General features: G+C 40.5%; 1 protein-coding gene across 3 annotated transcripts in view; it reads right to left on the reverse strand.

Moving 5' to 3' along the window:
• The window catches only part of LOC126174682 (spermatogenesis-associated protein 6), a 195,176-nt gene that overhangs the window by 50,422 nt on the left and 121,550 nt on the right, over positions 1–23,204 (reverse strand). For all 3 annotated transcript variants that reach the window (XM_049921055.1, XM_049921054.1, XM_049921053.1), the window contains exon 5: positions 22,161–22,393. In XM_049921055.1, coding sequence (XP_049777012.1) covers positions 22,161–22,393 — 233 coding nt within the window. The remainder of the gene's footprint in view (positions 1–22,160; positions 22,394–23,204) is intronic.

Raw genomic sequence — 23,204 nt, forward strand, 5'->3', positions numbered from 1 at the left:
AATAAAAGTGAAGTAAATAAAATGTCAATATAGCTAAAGTGAACAGTGAAAATTACAGTATAAAGCGTACAATCACGTATCTTGTAGAGAGCTCTTCCACCATACAGCAGAGCCTTACATTTAATTTCCAGCACTGCTCCTGAATGACATTTGTGGCACTAATATAAAAAAGTGACTAATCAATTGGGAGTTATGCAACAACAAAAAGAAAAACGTTATCTATTTTGGCTATGATTCCTTTCTGGGATTTGGAATATGGTTCTATATTCAAATTACCAGCAGACAGAAAGGGGGCATTAAAAATATACTTCATTATTAACTTCTAAAAATTTTCTAGCATTTGGATTCATGGACTGCAAACTTTAGTCAGCAGCACAGTAACTATGAAGGTTACCTTTTAAGTTGTTTCACAAATGAGCACAAGACAGCTTTAGTGTTGTTTAAAAATTTCTCATTTGTTATTGTTTAAATAATTAAGTGCATGCTTTGTATACAGTCGGCATTTAAAGCAACAATGTTGTGAAAAATGGAACTTTCATGAGAAGGTTTTTGTTGGTTGGTTTTTTTATGTCTTTCTTAAAGGCCTAACTCAACAACAATGTCTCAAATCACTCCGTTTAAGGTTTGGTAATCAACCACCTTCAGAAAAGACCACATACAATTAGTATGCACAATTTCATCATGGTAATGCAACTGTTGGCGACAAATTTTGTAGGGTCAACCAAAATCAATTGTTGTTCCAAGAATTATTGATGCTCTATGCATTATAATTGTAGAGGATCAATCTGTGACTTACTGTCAGACAAAGGTATCTTTAGTCACACTAAAGACTGCAGTACTTTCAATTTTGTGTGAAGATTTAGCCATGGAAAAAGATCTGTTCCACACTGATTCTGCACAATTTGACTGAAGTTAAAAAAAGGTTCATGCCAATTTCTGTGCATGTTGTGACCACTACTTTAGAGAACCAAAGAACAGCTAATGCTGAATGGTAGTTTATTCAAAAATGTCATAATTTTTTATCGTGGCACTGTCAGCTATCACACACCACATGAAACTATCAATTATTTGACAGAGAAAAACAATGAATTAATGTATTACTGCCTGCATTCTTCTGACGTATCACCTATGACTTCTTTTTGTCCCCCCTTGTTGAGCAAAAAATGTGGATAGTGCTTTTCATTATTTCAAGAAGCTGTTAAATGCTTCCAAAACTGTGTTATTGAGGTAACAACATCAGAATGGAGAAAAAGGTTTCCTGCAATGGTTTGAATGTGTTGAAAAGTGTAAATTATAAAGTAATATTCTGAGAAAAGTATTTATTTGTACCAAAGTAAAATTGTTCCATTATCAACTTTGTAAAAACTTAAATGACAGCTCCAGTAACAATATTCATTGTAAATAGGCCACTTGCAGTCAGATAGCATATTCCATGTTCTGTGGATTGTCAGTAAGATTTATACAGAATGAACCAGTTTAAGTTGCTGTAAAGAAACTTCTAAAGAAACAGAGATTACTGCATAACAGGTATAAAACACAGTGTAGGGCTATAGATAGAGATGCTGAATGAAATGTGTTTGGCTGTCGGGAGCAACATGTGATGCCTTCAATGATTACCATAGCAGAATACTGTAAAGTGATCTTTCACAGAACCCAAAGAAATTCTGGTTGCATGTAAAGGCTGTTACTAGCACCAAGGTAGTGTCCAGTCCATAATTAATGAGACAGGAATTGAAACTGAGGGTAGCAAAGCAAGAGCTAAAATGCATAACTCCTTTTTCAAATGTTCATTTACAGTGGAAGACAGAGGAGAATTGTCCCAGTCTAATCGTCGTACCACTGAAAAGATGAATGAAATAAATATTAGTGTCAGTGGTGTTGAGAAACAGCTGAAACTGTTAAAACTGAACAAAGCTCCAGGTCCCAATGGAATCCCTGTCAGATTCTATACTGTAATTTGTGGCTGAGTTACCCCTCTTCTAACTATAATCTATTGTAGATCCCTTGAACAAAAAAACCATACCCAGTTCTTGGAAAAAGGCACAGGTAACACCCGTCTACAAGAAGGATAGTGCAAGCGATCCACAAAACTACTGTCAATATCCCTGATATCAATTAGTTGTAGGATGTTAGACCATATTCTGAGGTGTGTTGAACAGAATGACCTCCTCAATGCCAGCCATCATGTATTTCAAAAACATTGATCATGTGAAATCCGCCTCGTACTTTTCTCACATGGCATACTCAAAGCTTTATATCAAGGCAACCAGGTAGATGCAGTATTTTTTGATTTCCGAAAAGCATTTGACTAAGTACCACATCTAACTTATTGTCAAAAGCGTGATCATTTGGGTAACAAGTGAAATTTGTAACTGGATAGGGATAGGGTACTTTTTGGTAGGGAGGACACAGCACGTTATCTTGGATGGAGAGTCGTTGTCAGATGTAGAAGTAACTTCAGGTGTGCCCCATGGAAGTGTGTTGGGATCCTTGATGTTCATATTTTATATTAATGACCTTGCAGACAATATTAATAGTAAAATCAGGCTTTTGAAGAGGATACAGTTACCTATAATGGAGTAATACCTGAGAAGTTGCATAAATGTTCAGTTAGATCTTGATAAGATTTCACCATGGTGCAGAGAATGGCAATTTGCTGTAAATGTTCAGAAATGTAAAATTTTGCACTTCACAAAACAAAATAATGTAGTATCCTATGACTGTAATATCAGTGAGTCACTGTTGGAATCAGCCAACTCATACAAATATCTAAGCGTAACACTTTGTAGGAAAATGAAATCGAATGATCACATAGGTTCAGTCATGGGTAAAGCAGGCGGTAGACATCAGTTTATTGGTAGAGTACTGGGGAAATGAAATCAGCCTGCAAAGGAGATTGCTTACAAATCACTTGTGTGACCAATTCTAGAATATTGCTCAAGTGTGTGAGACCCGTTCTGGATAGGACTAATTGGGGATACTGAATGTATACAGAGAAGGGCAGCACAAATGGTTTAATCCATGGGAGTGTGTCACAGAAGTACTGAAGGAAATGAACTGGAAGACTCTTGAAGATAAAATTACACTATCCTGAGAAAGTCTATTAACAAAGTTTCAAGAAGCGGTTTTAAATGATTACTCTATGAATATACAACCACCCCCCTATGTATCGCTCACATTGGGATCACGAGGATAAGATTAGAATAATTACTGCATGCACAGAGGCATTCTAACAATCATACTTCCTGTGTTCCACATGTGAAGGGAACAGAAAGAAACCCTAACAACTGGTACAATGTGAGGTAACTACTGCCACACACCTCACAGTGGTTTGCAGAGTGTAGATGCAGATGTATATATATAAACAGCACTCGTACATGATTTGGTTGTGTGTATGGTCATATACTGGCCACTTATCATTTGCTAAATAGGTCGACTTAAATGTAATAAAAATGAACATATAAGTCTTTGGCATTCTTTGTGTTGCCAGTGAAACATACATAAATTTAAAACAAAAGTTTTTGTCTTCTTATTAGAGAGAACTAATTTTGAATTCCTAGTTTGTTTATTACATAAACATGCAATAATAAATCTCTATGAACATCTAGTGCAAATGTAGATCACAGAGAAAATTCCAGAACACTATTTTACAAGAATGATCCAATCATTATTTAAAAATGGAGGTAAGACTAACAGTAAAGAAATAAATAGCTTTTTATATCATTCTTAGGTTTCAAAAAGTATATGATAGTATCCATGCATTCACACTTTTAATAATCCCTCATATCACGTGATCTGCAGTCCAAATTAATAAAACTCACTGATCTAACTTTGACACTAATTTCAAGGTAAATTTCAACAGAGAAACTTCACAGCTTTCATAACAGAAACCTGTCTGAGACAAGATGGTGGATTATCATGACTGCTTTTTGATGTAGCCCTTGATTGTATCATGTAGATCTGGCAAAAATTAAATCCACCTAAAATCATAATTGAGGCAAAACCCACAATAAGAGCTGCCTGGAATTTCTTGATGATTTAACTTTCTTAGCTCATGACATGGAAGATGTTCATTCCCACGTCATCAGTCTCCAAAAATTGCATTAAAATTAGATTAAAAATATTCACCAACAAAACTAGGACCATGCCCATGAAACCCTGTGTAAAAGCAGTCTTCATAAATAATCAAAAAATGAACATGGTTCTACAGTCCAAATATCTTGGAGAAATCATCAATCATAACTTAAGTGAGAAACAAACATGGATAAATAGAACTAACAAAATGAGAAAAAGCTTTTTTTCTGACCCAGTCAACATATAAGAAGAAAGAATGGCCACTAAGACAAAACTCTATAAAACAATAACTCTCTTGGAAGTCACTTAAGCTTTCAAAACCCTGGTCCAAATTAAAAATGAATGAAGAGCTAATCAGGCACTCAAAACTGAAAGAATCAGCAGAACTTGCATTAATAATAATTACCAGGTCAAAGTAGTTGGGAGAATCCTCCCCAACAAAACTGCCTATTGAGAGAGTGACCTAATCAAAAGCACAATGAAGAAGAAAAGAATCTTATTATTTTTGCATCTTAAACTGAAAGGAAATATGTTTTTACAACAAACTGTGATGACAAATTTTAGAAAGAAGACAGGAAGACAATGGATCCAAGAAATTTAGAAAGATCTTAAACCAACTGGACTCCAGATAACAGATACAGAGGAAAAATATAAGATAAATACTCTTCTTACCACAAATTTTCAGAAGAAATGACACATAGAAGGGTTAAGATATTTCAGATGAATTTAGAAAATTACAATCGGAAAGAATGAAACAGTATTGAGCAAATCGCAAGAAATGAACAGGAAAATTTGAATGTGGACGGACACAAGAGATCTAGTGACAACAGCAGAGTTCATAACAATGATAATAATAAAGTACACTGAGTTATTTGGAAGAAATTTCAGTTCAAATTGAAAATCTGTCTTGCTAAGAGTAAGACATTTTATGTTTTTGAAGAAAACGTCCAAGATTTTACTGGCTACATACTGAGCAATAACACGAACCCATGGCTTCTTCAATGACAAATAATGATTGCAATTTTCTTCTACTTTGTAGATGTGAATATGTAACCAATGAGTTACAAATTATGCCACAAGACAGTGAGTACTAAAAGGGTTATTTTATGTCAGAATGGCTAATTTTGAGACATTTTACTGCATGACCATTATAAATTTCAATGAAATTGTACGTGTCGCTACTAGCTGTACAGACTGTCATTCGACTGTCAGCACCTGTGTTTACCTGATATGATTGTACCAGACTATACAAAAACTCCCTCAAACAATTAATGTAGCTTTACTCATTGCAGCTATTGGAGACGGCAAAAATACAACAGCTTGTTCAATCATTCGGAGCTTGCAATTCAACATCACATACCACACAGGGAACAAAAACATCACAGTTATCTCATAAGTATGCACTGCCTAATCATAAAGAATATAAAAAGCACAATCAAGAAAAACAAAAACAAAACACACGTATATAAAACACAGTGCTTCTGCTGTCTGGCACAAAATGTTTCACAGCACAGCATTTGTAAACACATGCAGCTGGCACATGGGACACAACACTATAACTGCATGATGTCACCACATCAGCCCCCTTGGTGCAAGTGGAGTATTATTCCAAATAGCGAGTTGAAAAGTGAATGCCATGACCAGATATTGAGGTATGTTTTGGCATGTCCACTGATACTGTAATCTGCAAGGTACATTTTGGCATGTCCACTGATACTGTAATCTGAGCTGGTGGTTGTGGGGTCAGCAATGAGACAGATTGCTGAGCAAGGCCATTGTCTTGGAAGCTTAAGAGTTTTTGCTTCTTGGAAGACATAAGCTGGTTTAACCCTATCTATAGAAACAGTGCTTGTCTTTCAGTTTAACTGAAATGTCAATCGTCTTGTCTACCCCTAGCAACTACACGGTAGGGTCCTGAGTACGGTGGCCGCAATGGCAGTTTGACACCTTCCATGTGTAACATGAAGTGCGAACAGGATTTGAAGTCTTGACACATGAAAATGGTAGCTTTACCATGTCTGTGAGGCTGGTGTGGGTGGATTTGTGCCACATGCTCTTGCAACTGACATAGGAATTCTGCCTGATCATCCCTTGGTTGTGATAGGGCTTTCACTTCCACAAATTGCCCTGAAATCCTCAACATGTCATTGTACAATAGTTCCAACAAAGAAGCCCCTATATCTGGTTTGAAAGCATTTCTGAGGTAGATTAGTACCATGGGAAGAGCCTAGGTCCACTTAGTGCCTTATTTGAGCGGTGTCATCTCTTGATCATCCCCTTATTGGCCACGTGGTATATCATCATTATCTGGTGAGTTGTGCCAGGAAACTTCATGAGTTTGCCAAACTGGTCAGATTCAAATTATTGTATTCTGTCTGTTGTGACGTGTAATGGAGAGCCAAAACATGATAACCAATGTGGCACGAAAGCTTCAGTTTATGTAGCATTGTTGCCCATGTTGGAAACTAAATGCACTGTTCTGGGAGTCTTAAAACACATTGTTTCGCATGAGACTGATTTTGAGACTTTCAAAGAAAATGGTATTTGTGAAACAAGTGGCATAATATATCCTATTATCACCTTTTCATAAAAATTGTCATATTTTTGATGAATTGGTGGATTATTGTAAAATAACTGATGAGTGAAATTTTGTATTCCACATTCTTGTGCTACCAACCTATTGCCTATTATGTTTCATGTTCAGCATTGGTTTACTCTATGAGCTATAATGATCTGCAGTTTATATTTTTCTTGTGCTGCAATTTTCATGCCCAAATTTTATTCAAGTTATCTAGCATTTTTAGCCCACATTGGATAATGAAATACACTTTTTTTGGCAGTCACAACCATCAGCTTTCTAATGAGACCAGTCTGGAAAGTTTTAGAGAACACAGTGTTTTGCAAAATCATGTAGAAAATACTACATTTTTTATCTTTTTATAAAATCTTCAACTTTACACTTCATTTTTTACAGAATTGGAAAGTGGTACATAAATCAAACTTTATATTTGAGAACCAAGTGTTGTATGGTTACCACATGCCGAGTTTCACATTTACCATAACTTTAGTCCCAAAGATAAAACAGGCCAAACTTTGAAATTCTTTGGTCATCCATTTTTTTGGGCTATTTTGTCTAAACTTTTATCAGTGAACATAGCTCATAAAATTCTTTCATTATTGTTTTCCAAAGAATGGATAAAGTTTTACAAGCTGGCCAAATTTCATTTCTTTCCACAAACTATTGCACGAGATATAACAGCTCAAAGTAACCAGAAACTCATGCTCACTCTGTTGAAATTGGTGCATGGAGTCAAACAAGTGACTGTATACCGACCAGTATTGCTTTGGTGGACTTTAAACTTTGCCAATGTTCATTGGACACATGGGTGAATGTTCACATAAAATTTCATCAAAATTTGAGCAAGGAGGCCTAGGTGAGTTGACATGGAATGACCCAAAAATGTATTAATATGTCTATTTCTTTATTTTTTGGAATTAGCATTTATGGAAAGAGCAATAATACTTTAACTTAGACGTTTGAGCTCAACAATGTATATTCAAGACCCCTTATTTGTCATTATGTACACTTGACTGCACAAAAATTGGCTGCGCCTCAGAATTTTATGTCTGGTCACATGCATGATCTGGCAACACAGTAGGTTGTGAAAGTGTTCGGAGTGCTCTATCTCCTGATGGTACAGTAGTAAATGTCATGCATTGTAGGTGCAAACTCATAAGTTTGAGTCCAGTCATTCCTTAATTTTTTTGAACTGTCTTTTGGTTTTCTGGTAAACATAACTAGCCACCCACTACCTGCTGCCGGCCGCTTGACACCAACCGCCATCTAACCATGTGAATGTGGCATAGTGCATCTTGGGCATGTTTCTGTTCGCATATTGGTAGGCAACAAATTTTTCTTGTAATTTCATTTTCTATATGAAATAACTCTAATAAACTGAGTAACACTGTGTAGTTACACAACATGCTCAGATTACTATGAGTGTATTTATCAATTCTCACCTCCTTACTTGAAGTTCTAGTATTTGTCTTGTAGTTACATGTTGGATTTTCCATTCTTTGATCCTATGAATACAGTTATGCATTATAAAACAGAGTCACAGTGGAGAAGGTCTAACATATGTGACACAGTGTTGGCTTTGGGTTTAACGGAGAGGTGAAGGCAGGCAGCTTGAGACGTGTGTCAAGTGTGGGGCAATAATCTTGCCAGAAAAGGGTTCTCTTGTTTCAAGAAAGACCATTCTGGTATGAATTATTTCCCACATTCAGGAAGTCTTGATAATTTACGTATGTAATGAACTGCAACCATGTAGCCTTCATGTGGCATTTATATTCAATAAGCAAGGGTAGAGTACTGTTTGCTTAATTCAAAGCAACAAAAATCAGACGAGTGACTATTAGTGAATTTTTTTAATGACATTAGGTCAGAACTGTTGAATCTCAGTAATTTCAGTTTGCCAAGGGGAATTATACACTGTTCTGCAAAACTTAAGGACGAGACAGATAAAGTACCATAACATAGTAACTACTTGGTGGAAATGAATGAAAATATGGGAGCATGTTCCCAGAGGTCTCCCAGTGAGGGACAGAAAGCTGAGTGTCACACGGCAGGAGGTCTCTGTGACTATAGTGCCAAAAGGGGCTGGTCCTGCGACACGAGGCAGTTGAAGGAATGGGATCACGAAACTGTAAGAAGGGCAATGTGTGACGAGCGTAGCCTATGAGTTTGGTATTGCTCACAGCATTATTTCACATGCATGGAAAATGCAAACCACTGGCATTAGTGCCCAAAGGAAAGGACGTGGTCAACTATAGCACAAGATCACTGTTACACTGTGCAACAGCCAAGAAGGGACCCACATCAAACAGTGGGTGCAATCGCAAACACATTTAACAGGACTGCAAGGCATGCAATCTTATGCTCCACAGTAGCACAGCATCTGCATGGGGGGAGGTCTCTTTGCCCAATGACCAGTAAGATGTGTTTCGTTGACACTCACACATTGGCAGCACCATTTGCGATGGTTCCAAGAGCACAGAGAATGGACCAAAGAGGAGTACAGTCACATGTTGTTCTCAGATGAGAGCAGATTCAGTCTGAGTAGTGATTCTGGGAATGCTGTCATATGGCAAGAGGTGGGAACACATAATGCACCTAGGAACATTGTCGAAAATGATCATTTTGGTGGGCCAGGTGTTATGGTGCTCTGACTTCATTTCTGTGAATGATGATGTGTGACCACATCAAACAGTGCAGGTGGAGGAGCTCTTGGAATGAGAGGGTATTCAGTGGAATGACTGGCCTGCCAGTTCCTCTGACTAAAATCCGATTGAGGACATAAGGGTTTGGTGGGGAGAAGTTTTGCTACATGTCTACAGGCACCAATGACCATAAAGCAGTTGTCAGCCACACTGGTGAAGGAATGGAATCCCTACCACAGAAACTTATTACCAATCTCATGGCCAGTATGGGAGCACACTGCAGAGCATACATCGGTGTACACAGTGATCACACACCCTAATTAAGAGCCATGTCCCACCTTTTGTAATGTCTTCTCAAGATGCCTCTGTTCTTGTCATACTGTGATGGAATTTTTATTGTGAATTTCATTAGGAAATGTATGCATCATGGCAATGTAATTAGATGAACACCACATATTATTCTTACTGTTTGCTTTGGTCCAATTAATACTTTCTCTCTAAGTGATGAAGTACCCCAAAAAATTATTCTGTATGATATTACTGAGTGGAAATATGCAAATATGGGAGGAAGTCTATTTATTTGTTTCCCAGATTACCAATTATGTGAAGAGCAAAAGTAGCTGGAAATAACTGTTTGAGAAAATCAGTAATATGCTTTTTCCAGTTCAACATTATGAAAAGGAAAGTTGCTACTCACCGTATAATGGAGAGTTGCTGATAGCCACAACAAAAAGACTGTTACAAATAAGCTTTCAGCCAGGAAGGCCTTCGTCAAAAATAGACGACACAGACGACACACACACACACACACACACACACACACACACACACACACACTCTCTCTCTCTCTCTCTCTCTCTCTCTCTCTCTCTCTCTCTCACGTATAAACTCACACATACATGGCTACAGTCTCTGGGCACTGGAGCAACACTGCAAGCAATGGAACCAGTGCATGATGGGAGTTGACTGGGCGGAGGTAAGGAGGAGGTTGGGGTGGGGAGGGGTTGGGGTGGGGAGGGGGTTGGGATGGGGACGGGGAGCGATAGTAGGGTAGGGATGGGGGACAGTGAACTGGTACTGTGAAGCACACAGGGACAAGGTGGACAGTCAAGAGGTGTGCAGTCAGGAGGTTAGATGGAGGGCAGGGGGGAGGTTGGGGGGGGGGGGAGGAGAGAGGAAAAAGAGGAGTAAAAACACTGGGTGTAATGGAGAAGAGGACTGTGTAGCGCTGGAATGGGAACAGGGAATTGGCTCGATGGGTGACAACAATGACTAATGAAGGTTAAGGCCAGGAGGGTTACAAGAATGTAGGATACACTGCAGGGAAAGTTCCCACCTGCACAATTCAGAAAAGCTGGTGTTGGTGGGAAGGATCCATATGACACAGGCTGTGACACAGTCACTGAAATGAAGGATGTTGTGTTGGGAAGCATGCTCAGCAACAGGGTGGTCCACTTGCTTCTTGGCCACAGTTTGTCATTTGCCAGTGGCCATTCACGTGGACAGACAGCGTGTTGGTTGTCATTCCCACGTACACTGTATTGGTCAAAAGTATCCAGACACCCCAAAAACATACATTTTTCATAACCGATGCATTGGGCTGCCACCTACTGCCAGGTGCTCCATATTAGTGACCTCTGTAGTCATTAGACATCATGAGAGAGCAGAATAGGGCACTCCGCGGAACTCACGGACTTCGAACATGGTCCGGTGATTGGGTGGCACTTGTGTCATAGTCTGTACAAGAGATTTCTACACTCCTAAACATCCCTAGGTCCAATAGTGATAGTGAAGTGGAAACGTGAAGGGACACGAACAGCACAGAAGCGTACAGGCCGACCTCGTCTGTTGACTGACACAGACCACTGATAGTTGAAGAGGGTTGTAACATGTAATAGGCAGACATCTATCCAGACCATCACACAGGAATTCCAAACTGCATCAGAATTCACTGCAAGTACTATGACAGTTAGGAGGGAGGTGAGAAAACTTCGATTTCATGGTCGAGCGGCTGCTCATAAGCCACACATCACACCGGTAAATGCCAAATGACACCTTGCTTGATACAAGGAGCATCAGCATTGGATGACTGAACAGTGGAAAAATATTGTGTGGAGTGACGAATCATGGTACACAGTGTGTCAATCCAATGGCAGGGTGTGGGTATGGTGAATACCCAGTGAACAGCATCTACCAGATTGTGTAGTGGCAACAGTAAAATTCGGAGGCAGTGGTGTTATGGTGTGGTTATGTTTCTCATGGAGCGGGCTTGCACCTCTTGTCATTTTGCATGGCACTATCACAGCACAGGCCTACACTGATGTTTTAAGCACCTTCTTGCTTCCCACTGTTGAAGATCAAATTGGGGATGGTGACTGCATCTTTCAACGTGATCAAGCACCTGCTCATAATACACGGCCTGTGACAGAGTGGTTACACAACAATAACATCCCTGTAATGGACTGGCCTGCACAGAGTCCTGACCTGAAACCTATAGAAAATCTCTGGGATGTTTTGGAATGCTGACTTCGTGCCAGGCCTCACCAACCGACATTGATACCTCTCCTCAGTGCAGCACTCCATGAAGAATGGGCTGCCATTCCCCAAGAAACCTTCCAGCACCTGATTGAATGTATGCCTGCAAGTGTGGAAGCTGTCATCAAGGCTAAGGGTGGGCCAACACCATATTGAATTCCAGCATTACGGATGGAGGGCACCACAAACTTATAAGTCATTTTCAGCCAGGTGTCCAGATACTTTTGATCACCTAGTGTAGAATGCAGCACAGCGGTTGCAGCTTAACTTGTAGATCACATGACTGGTTTCACAAGTGGCCCTGCCTTTGATAGGATAGGTGATGTTTGTGATTGGACTGGAGTAGGCAGTAGTGGGATGATGTATGGGCCAGTTCTTGCATCTAGGTCTATTACAGGGATATGAGCCATGAAGTAAGAGGTTGGGAGCAGGGATTTTGACGGAATGGTCGAGTATACTGTGTAGGTTCGGTGGACAGCGGAATACCATTGTGGCAAGGGTGGGAAGGATAGGGGGCAGGAAATTTCTCATTTCAGGGCACGATGAGAGGTAATTGAAACCTTGGCAGGGAATGTAATTCAGTTGCTCCAGTCCTGGGTTGTATTGAGTTACTAGAGGAATGCTCTTCTTGGCCAGATGGTGAGACTTTGGGAGTTGGTGGGAAACTGGAAAGGTAAGGCATGGGAGATTTGTTTTTGCACAAGGTTGGGAGGATAATTACAGTCTGTGAAGGCTTCAGTGAGACTCTCAGTATATTTTGAGAGGGATCACTCATCACTGGAGATGCGATGGCCACTGGTAGTTAGGCTGTATGGAAAGACTTCTTGTTATGGGAAGGGTGGCAGCTGTCAAAGTGGAGGTATTGCTGGTTGTTAGTAGGTTTGATATGGACAGAGATACTGATGTAGCAATCTTTGATGTGGAGGTCAACATCTAGGAAGGTGGCTTGTTGGGTTGAGCAGGACCAGGTGAAGCAAATGGGGGAGAAGCTGTTGAGGTTCTAGAGGAATGTGGATAGGGTGTCCTCACCCTTGTTCCGAATCTCGAAGATGTCATCAATGAATCTGAAACAAGTGAGGGGTTTAGGATTTGGGTGTTTAGGAAGGATTCCTCTAGATGGTCCATGAATAGGTTGGCATAGGTTGGTGCTATGTGGGTGCCCACAGCAGTAACCCAGATTTGTTTGTAGGTAATGCCTTCAAAGGAGAAGTAATTGAGGGTGAGGATATAGTTGGTCATGGCCACTAGGAAGGAGGTTGTTGGTCTGGAATCTGTTGGGCATTGTGAAAGGTAGTGTTCAGTAGCAGTAAGGCCATGGGCATTAGGGATGTTAGTGTTAAAAGAGGTGGCATCAATAGTGACAAGCAAGACACTTTGTGGTAAAGGGACAGGAACTGTGGAGAGTCGGTGGAGGAAATGATTGGTATCTTTTATCTAGGAGGGTAGGTTCCAGGTAATAGGTTAAAGGTGTTGGTCTACAAGAGCCGAGATTCTCTCAGTGGGGGCCCAGTAGGCCACCACAGTGGGGCATCCTGGGTGGTTGAGTTTATGGAATAGGAGTGCTGGGAGTAGTAGCAGTGAACAGAGAGGTGGACTCCTGGGAGAGTTTCTGGGATGGGCCTAAGGTCTGTAGGTGGATTTATCTGGCAGCTGGCGAAGTCCTTCTGCCAGGTCATTCTTGTGGTTCAAAACAACAGTGGCTGTGTCTTTGTCCGCAGGTAGGATTATAAGATTGGGATCAGTTTTTAGATGGTGGACTGTCATTCTTTCTGCGGATGTAAGGTTAGTTTCCATGGGATTTCGGAAATGATGCTGAGGCAAGGTTTGAGTTAAGAAATTCTGGAAATTTAGCAGGTGGGGATTTGGGGGCAGTGGGGATGTATCATGGTTGGATGGAAGAGCAATCTGAATCAAGCAGGGTTCAACATTGGTCTTTGGTCAGGTCTGATTGCAGGGTTGTTGGCAAAACAGTATTTCCACTGTAGGGACCGGGAGAAGGAGAGAAGGTCTTTAACAAGTTTAACAAGTCCCGCATGATTGAATTTGGGAGTGGTGCAAAAGGTGAGGCACTTGGAAAGGACTGATATTTATGTGGGGCTAAGGCTTCTCCGTCTAACCTCCTGACTGCACTTAGCTGCCACCCTCTCTCCACCTCGTCCCTGCACTGTCTCCCACCCCTACCCTACTATCACTCCCCCCCTCCCTTCCCCAGCCTGCTCCTTGCCGCCAACCAGTCACCGTTCCCATCATGCACTGGTGCTGCTGCTCGCAGTGTGACTTCAGTTGCCAGAGACTGCAGTCAAGTGTGTGTGAGTTACGTTTCCATGTGTGGTGAGTAGTAACTTTCCTTTTCATAATGTTGTTACATTCCATCCTGGATTTTCCATTGTTTGATTTTTGCCTCACAGCTTATCTCCGCTCCAAACCCAGTGCTGTTTTCTTTTCTTACTGCTTCTTATGTATTATAATACTCAATGTCTGTCCTTCTTTCTCTTCTTTCCTGTGTTTCTCTTGTCATTTACAAACTACACTGCATGCTCTGTTTAAGAGCCACACTGAATCAACCGTCTCACCCGCACACAACACACACATTACTCCCGCTGATATCATTAACCCTATACCTTCAACTTGATCACTCTCCCTGCGACACTCTCCCATATTTTTGCATTTTATTTCCTGCAACTTTCTGGTGCCATACAGCCTACCATTAATTAGCACTGATCTTCTCAGCTTTCTTGTTCTTTTCTTCCCAAAACTTCCTCAAGCTTTCACTATGGGCCTGTCTTCTTTCTTGTATCCATTTCAGATTCTTTTCCGTTGTCTTTTTGGTTGTGAACTTATGAGGGTTGATTTTCTGTCTGTATGAAGTCCATGTGGTTTCTAGTGGGTCAATACTGAGTTCCACGATGTCATTTTTGGTTTCTGTTAATTAGTGTGCCCTAGTTTGGCGAATTCCTTTGATGATAAGGAAGATTTTCTTGGTCATTCTAGAGGCATCCATTCTTGCTAAATGTCCATAGAATTTCAATTGTCTTTTCCATGCAACTGACATGAAACATTCAGTCCTTGAGTACAGTTCTTCAGAGCTTTAGCGCATCCAGATACCTTCTTGAATTTTCAGTTCAGATATTTTCCTGAGTATTTGCCCCTCCATTTTCTCAATGTCCTTGATATTGATGGTTAATTATGATGTTTCAGTTGTGTAGAGCACTTCTGTAAGAGATGCTGTATGATGGTGAAGTTTGGCTTGGGTGGATAGCGATTTCTTACTATATGTTTTCCAGGTGATTGTATAAGCTTTAAATAATTTTTCTGCTTGTATTTTGTGAGCTACTTTTTCATTGCCAGTGTTTCTGATCATTTCACCCAAGTACTTGAAGTAATTGTTTGACATCACCATATTTTGTAGCAAGTGGTTTCAGATTTGAACTTCTGGAGTCCAAGGATTGTGTTTTCTCGTAAGAAATTTGGAGTCTGGTTTTGATGGCAGCCTCATGAAGTTTCTTGATGGCATGTTTGGCTTACTCGGGAGTCCACATAATTATTGTTAGGTCATCAACAAAAGCAAGGTGTTTTATGTTGATTTGTTTGTCCTTTGTTCCCATATTTATTCCAGGTATTTCTTTCTCCCACGTCTTGATAATCTTGTCCAGTACCAGGTTAAAGAGGAGTGGGGACAACCCATCACCCTGTCTCACTCCTGTCCTAATAGGAAAAGGTTCAGAAACTTCTTCCATGAATTTTACTTTTGAGGGTGTGTCTGTTAAAGTCTGCTCAATTAATGAAGTAGTTTTGTTATCTAAACCATATTCAGGAAGTGTATTGAACAGACTGGTGCGATGAATCGAGTCATATGCCTTCTTGAAATCTACGAAGCTAACTACTGTGTGGTTTGACTGACAATGTTGCAGTATCATCTTCAGGTTCCAGATCTGTTCTGCGCAGGATCGATGTGGGTGGAAGCCTGCCTGATATTCACTGATCATATGTTCTGTCTGTCTGTTCTAATCTGGTGACAAGAGCATGTGAGAGTGCTTCGTAAGCGAGTGGTAGGAGTGAAATGCCTCGATAGTTGTCGGGATCGGTCTTGTCACCCTTTTTGTGTAGAGGACGAATCAAAGCAATTTTACAATCTGCTGGTATGATTCCACTTTCCCATATATTTGCAATGATAGTTTTTAGTCTGTCAATCAAGAGTTCGCCTCCAATCTTGAGCATTTCGGCAATTACACCATCTATATACAATTTTTATTATTTATATCTTTTCTTTGATCTCATTGTGACTTCATGATAATTTCAGTGAGTTTTCGCCACTTGCTATCGTCAATTCCCTAAGATTTCATTTTCTTTCCCCCTTTTTGCACACGTTTCATCCTTATTGTGGTTTTTCCCACGTATTTGGGTGTATTTTTGTGAATTCTTTTCGGACATAATTCTACATTATTTATGTAAGTTTTCACATTTTTTTCCACCATCATGGATCCTTGCTCCTTCCATCCTTGTCAATACAGAAAAGTTACCTTCTTTCCATCTGCAAAATTCTCCTGCTATGCAATCCCAAATTCCTGGAACCCATTAACAAACATTGAAACTCTCGGCTACCAGGAACTAGAGCAACATGAACAATGCCACCTCAAAAAACTCTCCACCCTGCTCACTCCCTACTCCCGCTTTGGAGTACCACTCTCCACCACCTCTAGAACAACCTCCCCCACATCCCCTCATAGCTGACAAACCCTGTCTCACCGACCTACTACATTTACCCCACTCTCCAAAACTCCTTCCCACCACCACACTGAATACAGAACCTAAACAGACCCAAAACACAGTCATGAAACTTTCCTCCAGAAGCCTTAGCCCCACAGAAGTATCAGTCCTTTTCAAAGGCATCACCTTTTGCCCCACTCCCAAATGCAATCATGTAGGATTTGTTATAGACCTTCTCTTCTTCTCCTGGTCCCTACAGTGGATGTACTTTTTTGCCACCAATGCTAGCAATCAGACTCAACCAAGCACCAATGTTGAATCCTGCCTGACTCAATTCACTCCTCCATCTGACTGTGATTCACCCCCACTGCCCTCCAAATCATCCCCTGTTAACTTTCCCCAATTTCTTAAGCTCGAACTTTAACCTTAGTATCATTCCTCAAATCCCTCAACATGCAAACTAACCTTACATCTGCAGAAATAACAGCAGTCCACCATCTAAAAACTTATCCCAACCATACAATCCTACCTGCGGACAACAGCTCAACTAATGTTGTTTCGAACCGCTAGAATTACATGGCAGAAGGACTATGTCACCTGTCAGATACATCCACCTACAAACATTGCCACAGTGACCCCATTCCAAAATTCAGCAGGATCTGCAGTCACTCCTCAATTCCTTAGACCCATCCCAGTACCTCTCCCCAGAGTCCATCTCTCTTTTCACCACTACTACTCCCAGCACTCCTACCTTCTACATGCTTCCTGAAGTCCATAAACCCAACCACCCAGAATGCCCCATTGTCACAGGATACTGTGCCCCCACTGAGAGAATCTCGGCTCTCGTAGACCAACACCTTCAACCTGTTACCCAAAACCTACCCTCCTATATAAAAGATACCAACCATTTCCTCCACCGACTCTCCACAGTTCCTGTCCCTTTACCACAAAGTGTCCTGCTCATCACTATTGATGCCACCTCGAGATACGCTAAAATCCCTAAAGTCCATTGCCTTACTGCTACTGAATATTACCTTTCCCAATGCCTGATGGATTCCAGATGAAAAACCTCCTTCCTAGTCGCCATGACCAATTATATCCTCATCCTCAATTACTTCTCCTTTGAAGGCATTACCTACAAACAAATCTGGGTTACCACTGTGGGCACCCACATGGCACCAACCTATGCCAACCTATTCATGGGCCATCTAGAGGAATCCTTCCTAAACACCCAAATCCTAAACCCCTCACTTGTTTCAGATTCATTGATGACATCTTCGAGATTCGGATCAAGGGTGAGGACACCCTATCCACATTCCTCTAGAACCTCAACAGCTTCTCCCCCATTTGCTTCACCTGGTCCTACTAAACCCAACAAACCACCTTCTTAGATGTTGACCTCCACCTTGAAGGTGGCTACATCAGTATCTCTGTCTATATCAAATCTTCTAACCACCAGCAATACCTCCACTTTGACAGCTGCTATCTTTTCCATACCGAGAAGTCCCTTTCATACAGGCTAGCCACCCGTGGTCATCGCAATTGCAGTGATAAGTGGTCCCATACTGAGGGCCTTAACAGACCGTAATTATCCTCCCAACCTTGTGCAAAAACAAATTTCCCATGCCTTACCTTTCTAGTTTCCCACCACCTCCCAAAGTTTCACCATCTGGCCACAGAGGAACGTTCCTCTAGTAACTCAGTACTACACAGAACTGGAGCAACTGAATTACATTTCTCTGAAATGAGATATTCCTGCCCACTATCCTTCCCACGTTTCCCACACTGGTGTTCCGTCATCATCTGAACCTACATGATATACTCATTAATCCCTACAAAACCCTTGCTCCCAATCTCTTACCTCATGGCTCATGTCTTCATGTCCCTGTAATAAGACATATATGCAAGAACTGTCCCAAACATCCTCCCACTTCCACCTACTCCAGTCCAGTCACAAACTTCACTTATCCCATCAAAGGCGTCTGTGAAACTAGTCATGTGATCTACAAGCTAAGCTGCATTCATTGTGCTGGATTCTATGCGGGAATGACAACCAACAAGCTGTCTGTCCACCGACAAACTGTGGCCATGAAACAAGTGGACCACCATGTTGCTGAGCCTACTGCCCAACATGACATCCTCATTTCAATGACTGCTTCACATCCTGTGCCTTATGGATCCTTCCCACCAACAACAGCTTTTCTGAATTGCATAGGTGGGAACTTTCCCTGCAAATTATTCCATGTTCCCCTAACCCTCTTGACCTCAACCACTGTCAGTCATTGTCCTCACCCATCTAGCCCCTTCCCTGTTCCCATTCCTGCACTACACAGCCCTCTCCACCACTGCACCCAATCTTTTTACTCCTCATTTCCCACTACCCCCTCCCCCCAACCTCTCCGCTGCCCTCTGTCTAACCTCCTGGCTGCACATAGCTGTCCATCCTCTCCCCACGTTGTCCCTGTGTGCTTCCCAGCACCAATTCACTGTACCCCACCCCTACAGTACTATCCCTGAGGCCCTCCCCACCCCAGCCTCCTCCTTACCACCACACAGCCGCAACTCCCATCATGCACTGTTGCTGCTGCTTGCAATGTGGCTTCAGTTGCCAGAGACTGTAGTCATGTGTGTGTGTTTAATTTGTGTACATGCACGTGTATGTGTGTGTGTGTGTGTGTGTCATCTATTTTTGATGAAGGCCTTGCTGGCTGAAAGCTTATTTGTGACAGTCTTTTTGTTGTGCCTATCTGCAACACAGCAAAAAAATGGTTCAAATGGCTCTGAGCACTATGGGAATCAACTGCTGAGGTCATTAGTCCCCTTGAACTTAGAACTACTTAAACCTAACTAACCTAAGGACATCACAAACATTGATGTCTGAGGCAGGATTCGAACCTGCGACCGTAGCGGTCTTGCGGTTCCAGACTGCAGCGCCTTTAACCGCACGGCCACTTCGGCCGGCTGCAACACAGCACCTCTGATATATGGTGAGTAGCAACTTCCTTTTCACAACATTGGTACATTCCATCCTGCATTTTCCATTGTTTGACTTCTTCCAGTTCAAGTTTTCATCAATATGTACACTAAAAAATTTGGAACATTTGCCCTATTTACTGAGTTCTGCCCATGTGTTACATCAGTTGTTGGCAGAATTACACTTGCTGTACAGAACTGAATGTAGTACTTCTTTTTCAAAATTTAGGAAGTGTCCATTTTCATGGAATGACTTAATAATTCTTTCAAAAATATCATTTACCAACTTTTCTGTTTCTTTCTCTCTAATGGGATTTTTTATAACACTAGTATCATCTGCAAAATGTAGCAGTTGTGCTTGTTGAATGTTAAGTGGACGGTCATTCACATATATAAGGAATAGGAGTGGTCCAAAAACTGAACCCTGTGAGACTCCCTTTGTGCTTTTCCTCTGTCACTAAAATTTTCTATCTTTTTGACACTGGCTTAATTATCAGTACAATCTTTTGTATTCTGATGCAAACCAGTTGTGCATACAGCCATAAATTCCTTAAAGCTTAGGGTTTTTCTAAGAGAGTAACATGATCTATAGAATCAAACATCTTAGAAACATCACAAAAAATACCAACTGGAAATGTATCATTATTTAAGTCTTGTACTATTAGATGAGTGAATGTATAACTAGCATTCTCAGTCCTGCAATTGTTCTGGAATCCAAACTGTGATATGCTAAGTAAATTGTTTCCATTTAAGTATGTGACTACTCTTGCATACATTACTTTTCCTAACATTTTGGAAAAATATGTCAGCAAGGAAACTTCGCAATAATTGTTGAAGTCTGTCTAATAATTGATGAAATCTGTCTTGTGATCTTTCTCATGATATGGTTTAACAATGCATATTTTAACCTATCTGGAAAAATTCCCCATGCCAGTGATGCATTGCATATACCACTAAAGACATTACATAGTAAGTTGGAACAACTTTTCAGAATTCTGTTTGAAATTCCATCAATTCTACATGACCCTTTGATTTTTTCAAATAACTGCATTAATTTCAGTGAAGGATGTTGCTATGTAATCTTGTACACTGACTGGCAGTCCAGTCTACCATCAGACCATGTTCCATACAGTTTCCATCTTCTTATCTGCTGTATTTATTTCTGTCAGGACATGCATACGTCTGACATTTTAATCACTTTCCTTAAAATACTATAGTTTTTTGTAGCATGCAAGTAATGTCAGAGCTCAACTTGCATCATATGGATGACCTTTTCTTTGCCAAGAACAATAGTGGATGGAAAAATATCCAAATCAAGTTATTTGGATGACATTTATATGTATAGAGGATGCAATTATGTGTAAGGTAAAAGCTGCAGAGTGAAGTGTTTTTTCCAGATCCAGGATACCGTAGGATCAACTTAATTTGCTATCAATAACTCAGTAGCGGCAACTTGCTGTGATTCTTATCCACTACATCATATGTTTATGTCCTCTTGTTCTTTCTATGTCACATGAAGTTATACATCTTGAGTTCTTTGGAGTGAGTGCATTACAGCTAAAAAAGTTGAGGATATCATTAAACACACAGGTAGCAAATGTTTCCAGGTTTTTCCCTGGTATTCTATCCACTAGGAGAGAAGTATCAGAAGAAAGAGGGTAAACAGAGTATGCAAGGAACCTATAGTTAAGTTAGGATAAGTTAATCCCTGACAGCTGCAATGGACTGGGCATGGTAGCTTCAGCAGCCTGTCTCAAACAATAAATTAACATGATTTTGTAAATGTCTCTATGGCAATGCCTCAGTATTGTCACACCTCTGTAGACTGATACTGTATTCACCTACAGCCATTAACACTCCATGGCCAAAAGCTGACAACAGTGCTGTGAGTTGTCAGGGACCTTCTTATGCAACCTTGACTAAAGCACTGAGTCTTGTGGCACTGCAGTAGTAACTGTGCCCCACTTAGAAGAAGCTGTAACTCCATTACTATCAGTAATTGTTACCCTCTGCTTCCTATCTGTTATTCAAGACTTAATCCATGTCCCTGTTATTCCAATTAACACATAATGCAAACCTTGAAAATAAATAGCTTCCTTGAAATTATTCTATTCATTTATAATGATATTGACCATAACATGATAGTTTGCTGAAAACAAAGTCATTAAAACATACAGATTCACATAACCAAGAAATTATTTTTATTGGATAATAATTTCTTTTAATTTTTAAGACCAATAACTAGAATTAAAACAACAACCAACATTCTATTCTTTACCATATTTTCTTCTGTTCAAAATTCAGGTGATTAAAGAGGTCATCAGACAATCTAATTTACAAAGATTGTTTATCTTCTGAAAATCAGGTGATGAAGCAATTTTTGTTTAAATAAGTTATGAAAGTTAGTCAAAAATTAATTCTGCATGGAGGTGGAGGAGATGACTATAGAAAAGAATTTAAAGCTGTGTCACAGGTGGAAGAGATTCAACATCCCCACCCAACTCTCAACTAGAACAACATTTCAAAATCAATGTAAAAAGAAGCTTACATAACACTGGGGGAAAAAAATAAAAAAACACACACTGTTATATTTGATTCAGCAAGTTTACTTAAATAATGATGTATATAAAATACTTGTTACAAGTACAAACCTCCCACGTTTTGAAGGGGTGTTCAAAAAGCTTTCATATGTATTTACAGTGGTGTCAAGATTTCTGCCTGAAAAAGGGCTATGTCTTCTACTTTTCTCATGCAGAGATTGTGATAGCGTGTAACTGCAGTTTGCTCCTTTTTTCTCATGAATAAGTCTGGTATGGCATACCTTCCGTTGTCTCTTTATTGCATCTCGGATACTGGGCACAACATACCTTTCTAGTTCATATTTCTGTTAAACAAAAATAATTTTTATAAATACTCTAATGTAGCAAATAAACAACCCTAAGTACAAGACTGAAAAAAAGCTAATGCTGATATTGGTATTTATATAAATATATTGTAATCTACAGAAAGTTCTGGTCTAGAATTGAGAATACAAATTATTTAGGAATAAAGGAGATGACTCAAGGAAAGGTAGAAGTGCTGCATCGCCGATATGTATACATACAAAAGGTAGACAGTTAGGCTACCTTTTTGAATACACTGCCTTTTTCAAGTTCGTGGGAAAAACATGCTCAAAACACCCACACACACACCTGCTATATGTTGTGCCATCGTGTGGTCTAACTCGTTTTTGGCAACAGTTTAGCATTAGCCATTCATTCCAGTTGACAGCTGATTGGTCATCATACCAGTGTTAAATGCTGTGTAATGGTTGCAGCAGTGCTGGTACTTAACTTAGCTGCTACACAGGTGGCCCAGCCTTTGATGGGGTGGGATAAGACTGTGAACTGGAGTAGGTGGTGCTGGTTAGTGGATTGGGCAGGTCTTGCATCTGGGCCTTCCACAGGAGTATGATCTTTGTGTCAGGGGATTGGAGGTCAGAGATAATCAAAGCCCTGATGAAGGAAATGGTTCAGTTGTTCCAGTCTAGGGTGATATTGGGTGACAAGGGGGGCGGGGGGGGGGGGGGGGGGCACTTTTTTGTGAGTGGTTCTTGGGATGGATGTGAGGATCAGGTGTATGTGAGGATATGACATGGGAAACCTGTTTTTCAATTAGGTCTGGGGAGTACTGTCTGTCTGCGATGGCCTTTGTGA

This window comes from Schistocerca cancellata, chromosome 1, assembly GCF_023864275.1.
Source record: "Schistocerca cancellata isolate TAMUIC-IGC-003103 chromosome 1, iqSchCanc2.1, whole genome shotgun sequence".
Taxonomy (NCBI): domain Eukaryota; kingdom Metazoa; phylum Arthropoda; class Insecta; order Orthoptera; family Acrididae; genus Schistocerca; species Schistocerca cancellata.